This window comes from Fulmarus glacialis, unplaced genomic scaffold (genome assembly GCF_000690835.1).
Source record: "Fulmarus glacialis isolate BGI_N327 unplaced genomic scaffold, ASM69083v1 scaffold34418, whole genome shotgun sequence".
NCBI lineage: Eukaryota > Metazoa > Chordata > Aves > Procellariiformes > Procellariidae > Fulmarus > Fulmarus glacialis.
This window is the reverse complement of record NW_009228212.1, coordinates 266-8,486: the sequence shown is the minus strand read 5'-3', so window position 1 is coordinate 8,486 and position 8,221 is coordinate 266. Positions and strand designations below refer to the sequence as shown.

At 54.6% G+C, this 8,221-nt stretch overlaps 1 protein-coding gene across 2 annotated transcripts; it reads right to left on the bottom strand.

Annotated features, from left to right (window-relative positions):
• Positions 1-1,464: 1,464 nt before the first annotated feature.
• LOC104070614 (gamma-enolase) lies at positions 1,465-7,993 on the bottom strand. Of its 2 annotated transcripts, XM_009583413.1 has the most exons (11): positions 7,879-7,993; positions 6,853-6,948; positions 6,517-6,575; positions 5,414-5,483; positions 5,118-5,251; positions 4,205-4,427; positions 3,576-3,773; positions 3,248-3,449; positions 2,946-3,054; positions 2,750-2,808; positions 1,465-2,407 (listed from the first exon to the last, which is right to left on the bottom strand). In XM_009583413.1, the coding sequence occupies exons 1-11, from the start codon at positions 7,961-7,963 to the stop codon at positions 2,338-2,340; spliced, it is 1,305 nt and encodes a 434-aa protein (XP_009581708.1). In that variant the 5' UTR covers positions 7,964-7,993; the 3' UTR covers positions 1,465-2,337. The 2 variants fall into 2 exon arrangements, with proteins under 2 accessions (XP_009581708.1, XP_009581709.1); XM_009583414.1 differs by lacking the exons at positions 5,414-5,483; positions 6,517-6,575 and having other exon boundaries at positions 7,879-7,963.
• Between the last annotated feature and the right edge of the window lie 228 nt (positions 7,994-8,221).

Sequence of the window (8,221 nt, the reverse complement as noted above, 5' to 3'; positions counted from 1 at the left end):
CCCTCGTCCGGGCTGCCAGCCCGTCCTGCTGGCGCCGCTCCCCCGCTGCCTCCCCGGGACATGGGCATCCTGCAACGAGCCCCGCCGAAACCCCCGGCTGCAGGAGTTTCCTCCTTTGTTGTGACCGCATGGCACGGCCAGCAGCGGCCTCCGTGTGCCTCCCAGCGCCTTCGGGGTGAGCGCTGGTTTGTTCACCCGTGGGCATGAGGTGTGGAGCTGGGCACGCGGGGTTTTAGGTGCAGGCTTTATGCTCGGGGTGAGTTTTACTCCGCACCTACGCTGCTGCTCCGAGGGGCTGAGGGGGAGAGACCGCAGAGACCATGGGCGAGAGATGGCCTGCAGCTAGGGCACAAGCTATTCATCATCGCTGAGATTTGTTCTGTGTTCACTAGTGATCCCCTAGAAACCAGTCCTGTCTCTCCCCTTACATTCTCCTTCCCACCTGCTTTTCTCTTCTGGGCGTCTGTGCCTTCCCTTCTTGAACTGTGTGTTCCCTTCTTGAACTTAATCCCTTTTCTATGCTATTTAGTAAAGAATCAGCGGTGAAATGCCAATGTTTTAAAGTGTTGTCTTTTTAAAGTCTGCATCAGGACACAGTCAAGGGGCTTGGGACTTGCTGAGCAACCTCAATCTTTACCCTTGTCCTTGCTTATCACAAAAGACAAGGCGTCATGGCTTAAGCAAGGGTCTGGAAACTTTCTACAGTGAAGTGAGGCAAGAGGTTTGCAGGACCTAAGTGTGCCCAAGTACGTAGAGGGGCTACTGACATGAACTGGTAACGGTGGGCAGGGTGTTTTATCCTTTATTCTCTGTCACAGCTTGGGTTGGATTTTTCACAGTAGCACCCCCCAGCCTCCCACCTTGGTTGGAGTCTGTCCAGAGTAACGCTGTTGAGCAGGCGCTGGGGTTTGCTGGCACTCAGCCTGCTGAGGCACCAGCTGGAGCTGGAATACTTTCACCAAGTACTGCTCTGTTGCCCCTGTGAAACAAGGTGGAGCTGAGAGAGACTGACATCCCCCCTACCCCTCCATTCACTGTTCTGCAAGCCCCTTTTGGGGGAGGGGGATCAGGTTTTTCTCTCCCAAAGAATTGCAGTTCCAGTGTACCATCACTTGATGTCAAGTGGGCAGCTGGCCTGTGGCCCGTCCTGAGGTCTTTACGATTAAAATCCCTGCACAGCAGATATTCACGCGACGTGGTGTGGTGGAGGTGGCGGGGGCAATTCCCACCCTCCCACCTGCCTTCCCCTTGGCGTTCCCCAGCTGGGTGGCTGACAGAGCACTCTGGCTGTGGGACAAGGCTGTGAAAGGAGGTGGTGGTACCTGGGACTTTCCTTTCTCTTGCCAGTCCCCTCTGCTTGTTTTGGTTACCTTTCTGCGTGAGCCTCTCCTGCTTTGATGGCAAAATGTCCCCACTTTCCAAACACAGGCATATAGAGAGAAACATCAGGCCAAGCCAGGCAACTCAGGTGTGAAATACATTTTAATTGAGTTTAGGGATCTGTAGTTTGTCTGTTGCTCAGCTGAGCATGGGCTGTCCAGAAGGTGAAGCAGACATTATGGGCGGAGGAGAGGGTGAAGGAGCGCAAGAGGGGAGGAAACAGAGAGAAAAAGGTCACAAGAAGCAAATGAGAGCATGGGTTTTTTTACGGATGTGTTTTAATACATCGCCCCACAGTACTATGTGCTGACCCGGAGACTGACAGCACACACACACGCACACCAGTGAGGAACAGCAGTGCACTTCAACGCCAAGCTGCTGGCAAGCACAGCCCAACACAGCACAGCACTCGGGGTGGAAGGACGGGACACTCGGGTCCCACCAGGGCTCAGCGCAAACACACACCTGGGGCACAAGGACGCCGTAGGCCAGTACACATACACCTACACACATGCACAACGAGAGCGAGCCACTGGCAACACTCGTCCAAACACAGCTACAGGTGCGACACTTTTCCAAACACACCAGCCGACGCACATATGTTCACTGCACATGCTTCGGCGTACAAGGGAAACACACCGGGCAGCATGCTCCCGTAGTCTAACACGTGAACAGAGTGGCTCAGACGCGGCCCTGCACAAAAACCAAAAGACACACAATGCCTAGATCCAGAAATGCTTATGACCCCAAAGCAAGGGACAGGTGTAGGCCTCTCTCTCATCCATCACCTGGGTACATCTAGCCGGGGACACCTGAACTCGAGGGGGTTTAAGGTGAGAGGGAACCGGGTGGCGGAGGGGGGAGAAAGAGCAAAAAAGGGAGCAGTGGAGGGAAGGGGGCTTCAGAGTCTGTGAGGTGGGAAAGAGCAGCAGGGTGGCTGTGCCCTGGGTACAATGTTCAAAGAACACTTGGGTTGCGAAAGTTGTGTCCGGCAAAGCGTGCTTCATCGCCAAGCTCTTCCTCAATCCTGCAGGAGAGAGAGAGACAGCACACGTCAGGCCCTTGCTGTGAGGGAGCATCGGAGGCACCAGGGTGCTGGAGAGGCAGTGCATCGGCCAGGAAGCTGACATGGGCTGGAGGAGCTCAGCTCCTGCCAGCTGCTGCGCCTGTGGGGCTGCACCCTCACGCCAAGCAGGAGGGAAGGAGTCTGCTCCAGAGATCTCCCCAGGATCCTACTGTCATCTCTGCAACTTGTCTTCGTAACATTTCCCCCACAAGCCCCATCTACCCTTGGGCTTTCAGCTTCTCCCACCCCCATTAGTCACTCCCCTGTTCTCTCTTCTGCGTACCCGTCCCTGGAGCCCCTTACCTCATGAGCTGGTTGTATTTAGCCAGGCGTTCAGACCTGCAGGGAGCACCCGTCTTTATCTGTAAAGCATTCCCCAAAACAAACACTGTAAGACACTGTTATGACTTGCACCAGTTTCCCATGGTGGGGCAGGGGATTCTGTCTTCACACCCCTTTGCTTTCCTCCAGGCCTGAGCATGGCCTGGGTCTCACCTACCTGCCCGGTGCACAGTCCTACAACCAGATCAGCAATGAAGGTGTCTTCGGTCTCCCCAGATCGGTGGCTCACCATCACACCCCAGCCATTCTCCTGGGCCAACTTGCAGCTGCAAGGAGAGAGAAATGCAGTCAGTAGCTCCCACTCCTGCACAGGGTGAGATCCAGGCACCCTCTCCTCCCACCCTCAGCTTCCTCCACTCTGGTAGAGACAAAAATCTATTCATCCAATGGATAGCATGACACCCTGCTGTGGTTCATCACCAACCCTTTCGCAGGACAAGGGCAGCGGGCTAGACTTACGCTTGGATGGCCTCCGTGACGGATCCAATCTGGTTGACTTTGAGCAGGAGGCAGTTGCAGGCCTTCTCTTCAACGGCTCGCTCGATGCGCTTGGGGTTTGTCACTGTCAGGTCATCTCCCACTATCTGAATCCCCACATTGGCCGTGAACTTGGACCAGGCCTCCCAGTCGTCTTGGTCAAAGGGATCCTCGATAGAAACCACTGAAGGGACAGCAGAAGAGACGAGTCAAAGCTGCCTCCCTTCCCACCCCAAAAACACAGAGGGGATGCACCTATTAAGTATGCAACACCAGTGCTGATCCCCTACTGCCGAGCACAGCAGCTCACCTGGATAATCACGTACAAAGCTTTGGTAGAGGTCGCCCAGCTCATCTGCAGAAATGTAGCGGCTTGGGTCATCTGGGGACTTGAAGTCCAGGTCATATTTGCCATCACGGTAGAACTCGGAGGCTGCCACGTCCATACCGATGACAATCTTGTCTGTGTAGCCTGCCTTGTCGATAGCTTCCTTGAGGAGCTCCAGAGCTGGGAGGAGAAAAGTTGCAGTCATGAGAGTCAGCCCGTGCAGAGAGCTCTGACTTTCAGTGGGAACCACGCCTGGGAGGGTCCCGAGAGCCACTGAGAGTCTGACGGTGTGATGGGAGAGGTAGAAGGGAGCCCAGAGCGCAACAGAAATATGCCAAGGAGCTGTGGAGGCCATATCCAAAAGGACGAGGAGGAATTAAAATACAATCCACAGCTTAGTGTCAAGTTGGGAGAAGGCTTCGGAAAAGTCTGCGCACACGTGAAAGGTTTGTATGGAGAGGCTGTGACAGATTAAGGCCACCCCAAGGAGAAGGAGCTAGAAACCATTCCCTAACACATATTTTGAACCAATCTTTGCGGAATGCTGTGAGCTGGGTGTAGGAAGCCACAGCACTGCAGGCAGAGGTACCCCATCTCTGCAGGGCTCTCACCTTCACTATTTTCCAGGATGTTGGGGGCAAAGCCTCCCTCATCACCCACATTGGTAGCATCTTTGCCATACTTCTCCTTGATGACACTCTTGAGGTTGTGATAGACTTCAGCCCCAATGCGCATGGCATCGCGGAAGCTTTCGGCTCCCACAGGCAGGATCATGAACTCCTGCATGGCCAGTTTGTTGCCCGCGTGGGAACCTCCGTTAATCACGTTGAAAGCCTGGAAGAGTTCGTAAGAGAATCAGAGCTGAAGGAACCGGTCTTGGCACCACCTAGAGGAGGCTCGCAGATGAGTCACCGTGCCCATTCATGCCACATCCCACAGAGTAACGTAACACATCAGCTACAACGCGTCACACCAAAGGCACATACAGCCCGGTGTCTTCCTTCCAACAGTGGCTCAAAGCAAATGGTTGGAGAGGACTTTCCCACCTGTTTCCCTCTCAGAGATTTCCCCAGCTATATGTGTTTACCCGTGCTGCGTTTATCTGTATGTGTTTATGAGCAATGCTACGCCAATCTCTCTTCCAGGATCTTTCTCCTTGACCCCGAGAAAATTTTAGCATCCATAACACCCTTTGTGAAGGAGTTTCACAGGGCAGCTACCCCTGGTGTAGAGACCCACATTCCCTTGTTTTGAACTGTGCCCCAGAGGGTTCACATGATGCCCTCTGGTTCTTGTGCTAAGAGTGAGATCCTCAGTCAACCCCCACCACAACCTCTGCCATACCCTCCTCAGGCCCCTCTTTTCCATAGTGAGACCTGACAAGTCTCGGGCCTTGGTTTACTTCCTTGACGAGTGCAATGCACTCAGCTGATGTTTCAGTCCTTTATCCCTTCCTTCTCTACCTCCCAACACACCCTTTGAACTTTCTTTTGGAGTTTCTGAAGGTGGATATCAAGGTCTTACTGGCACAGGAAGAATGAGATCGGAGTTGCCAGCCAGGTCAGCAATGTGCCGGTACAGGGGAACATCCTTCTCTGCAGCTCCCGCCTTGCACACGGCCAGCGAAACTCCCAGGATAGCATTGGCACCGAACTTGGCTGTGGGCAAAACCAATGATGAGTTAGGCTTCGCAGGCAGCAACCTCCTGCCCCACGGGTGCCCTTGCCAGCCCAGCCTTGGGCTCACCAAGTGCCCCCCGCTCCAGCCCTGCAGCCTCCCATGCTCTTTACTTCCCAGGCCAAATAAAAGGAATGAATTACATTTGTTCTCTGTGCCGTCCATCTCAAGCATCAGATTGTCTATCTTCTCTTGATCCACAACAGAGAGGCCCTGCGAGAAAGAAAGCGCTCCTGAGAAGGGGAGGCTGAGAAGAGCTGTTGGCTCTGGTGTGCGAGAAAGGAGGCATTGGTGGAGAAGCTGGGGGTACAGGGACCTTTTTAGCTTGTGGGGGAACATAGACACACAAAGCCCTGGAAATTAGTGCCTTGGCATACAGTCAAGTTAGGTAACCACGATGACGTTGCTGCAGTGTAGTGTAGACGTGCCCACGCTGGAGAGGGGATCAGAGCAGCCCAGGCAAGGCCATGCATTGCTGGGCACACAGGACTCTCTTGGGGATTTACCCAGTCTTTTGGCAGCTTCCAGGGAGCTTTGTGGTGCTGTGGCCACACAGAAGCTAGGCAGAACAACAGTACATGCTCAACCCCAAGCAAGCGCATGTAGACTGGATGGAGCCGTCCCCAGGAGCAAGGTGGAGAGCAGGGTTAGGCCCAACACAGGCAGCCCTCCACCAGGCTGGGTATTTTTCAGGGGTGGAGAGCGCTGGGCTCTCAGCCAGACCCCCCACAGGCTGCACAGGGTGTAACGTGTGGCTTCAGCTCAGCTCTCCTCAGAGCAGGCTCCAGGTCTTCAGGTGTAAACAGGTTGCAGATGTGACACCACCACTCTGCAAGGCTGTGCTTGGGGGGGCTGCCAGACCTTGCACGGTACGGTCATTGCTCATCACACCACGAAAGCTGGGTGGGATGAGCGGGTGTGAGGCTACAGACATGTGGATGAGGTTCAGTGCTTGAGGAGGAGCACATCTGAAAGAGGGAGAGAGCTCTACAGGGAGCATCGAGGGGACTAGTTAGGTGGTACAGATGCTGCGGTCGACCAGGTAGCGTTAAATCCTTTCCGCCCAGAGAAAAGATCACTGTGGACACATACAGGCATGGAGGGCAGGAGGGGTGTGCCCAGGTTCACAGAGAGCATCACTATGTCTGTTAACCCAGTGAGATGAAGAGAGGCAGAAACAGAGATCGGGGGACAGAGACGGACCAGAGTAAGCGTTGGACAAGGGAGAACAAAGAGAAATCCTTACAGAGCCCACGAGAGCTGGGGCGACAGTGCTGTTGATATGATCCACGGCCTGCAGGACCCCTAAAGAAGGGAAGAGACAGAGAAAGAGAGAGAGAGAGAGAGAGGGTGAGGCAAAGAGGAGAGTGGAAAGAGGGAGGGAGAGGACCGATAGAGAGACTGAGAGAGGGAGACAGCGAGGGAAGATCGAGACCTGATCTTTCACTTTACGCTAGGTCTGTGCCTCTGTGGCCTCCCTGAGGGCAGCGGGACACATCCACATCGGATGAGCGGTACCCTCCGGCAAAGCCCCACGCACAGGCAGCCCCAGGGAAGGGGTGCGGAGCAGGCATCTCCCCACCTTTTCCAAGGAAACGCGATTTGTCGTTGTCTCGCAGCTCCAGCGCTTCATAGATACCAGTGGACGCGCCACTGGGGACCGCCGCTCGAAACATGCCTGGGAAACAGCAAAACATGGGTGTGAGAGGAGCAGAGGGTGAAAAGGAGGGAAAATCCTCATGCACCTGCTTCTGTCCTGCTTTCATGGGAAAGGATGTGGCAACCGCTTGTGCAAATGGATGGCCCTGCTGACTGGCTGCTCATGGCTGGTCTTCTCAGAGGTGGAGCACCTCTTGGAGGTGGAGCACCAGGGTGGCACAAATAAATGCATCCAGGGCTTCCAGACTGAGAAACCTGGATCTCAGGCACACAGAGGTCCACACTGATCCCAGAACTACAGAGGACGGGTGAAGTCTCACTCCTCAGCCCTCTTCCTGGTTCCACAGCCGCCAGCAGCTTCCTCCCCCTCAGACTGGGGCTGGGTTTCTGCCTCGGTGAAGAGGGAACAGACTGGTCGGATGCCTGCTCTGGCCCCTCACTGCTCCTAGCCCACCTAGCTTTGGGCCCAGTACAGATGCAGCTCTTCCAGTTGAGACACATGGGCATGTACATGCCTGCACAGAGATCTCGGGGACAAATCTTCCCCCACCTCATGAGCATGGCCATGGATCTGTTTCCAAACTTGTACTGTGTCCCAGGACTAAAAGCATAGCTGCAGCAGGGCATTGCAGGGATACGACAAGAAGGTAAATATATTTATGTTAACGAAACTTTCCATCCCTGATACTAGCAGGCACATGGCTCAAGTCAAATACATGGCAGCCATCTGTCTCGTCGTAATTTGCCCAGCACGTGTGTGGAGTTGCTGAGCACAGGCACAAGCAGAGCCACAAGCAGAGTTTTGGTCTCTGCCTCTTCCCCTGGCTTGCTGTCTGTTCACCGGAGAAGACCCTCATGCTCTCGGCGGAGCGTGCCAGGCTACCGTGCAGCATCAGCTCCGCTGGGGTGGTCAGGACTTCCCCTGCATCTCGTGTCCTCACCCGCGTACCTTTCTGTGTGTACAGGTCCACCTCAACGGTGGGGTTCCCACGGGAGTCCAGGATCTCGCGGGCATGGATCCTCTCGACTGCCATGGTGAGTCTGTGGGGAGGAGAGGAGAGGACAGGACATGTTCAGCTCTGAGAGGCCCCAAGATGTGGTGCTCACCCTTCTAATGTCTAGACAAGACACCGACAGAGAGAAGGGAGCTCAAGGAAGAGCGACCTTAGGAGCTGGCGCCAAAACTATTGTCTCAAGGAAATTTAGAAATTACTATTAAAGCCCAGATTGTGGGAATCTACCCACATTTTGTCCAGGAACTGGTTACCTGTTTGAATTTATTCTGTCCCTTT

Coding starts and splice junctions, on each gene's coding strand:
- LOC104070614 (XM_009583413.1), bottom strand. CDS start 7,963: ATGGCAGTCGAGAGGATCCATGCCCGCGAGATCCTGGACTCCCGTGGG. Junction 6,949..7,878: donor GGACCTGTACACACAGAAAG/GTACGCGGGTGA, acceptor GCTGTTTCCCAG/GCATGTTTCGAGCGGCGGTC. Junction 5,484..6,516: donor CCCCAGCTCTCGTGGGCTCT/GTAAGGATTTCT, acceptor TCTTTCTCGCAG/GGCCTCTCTGTTGTGGATCA.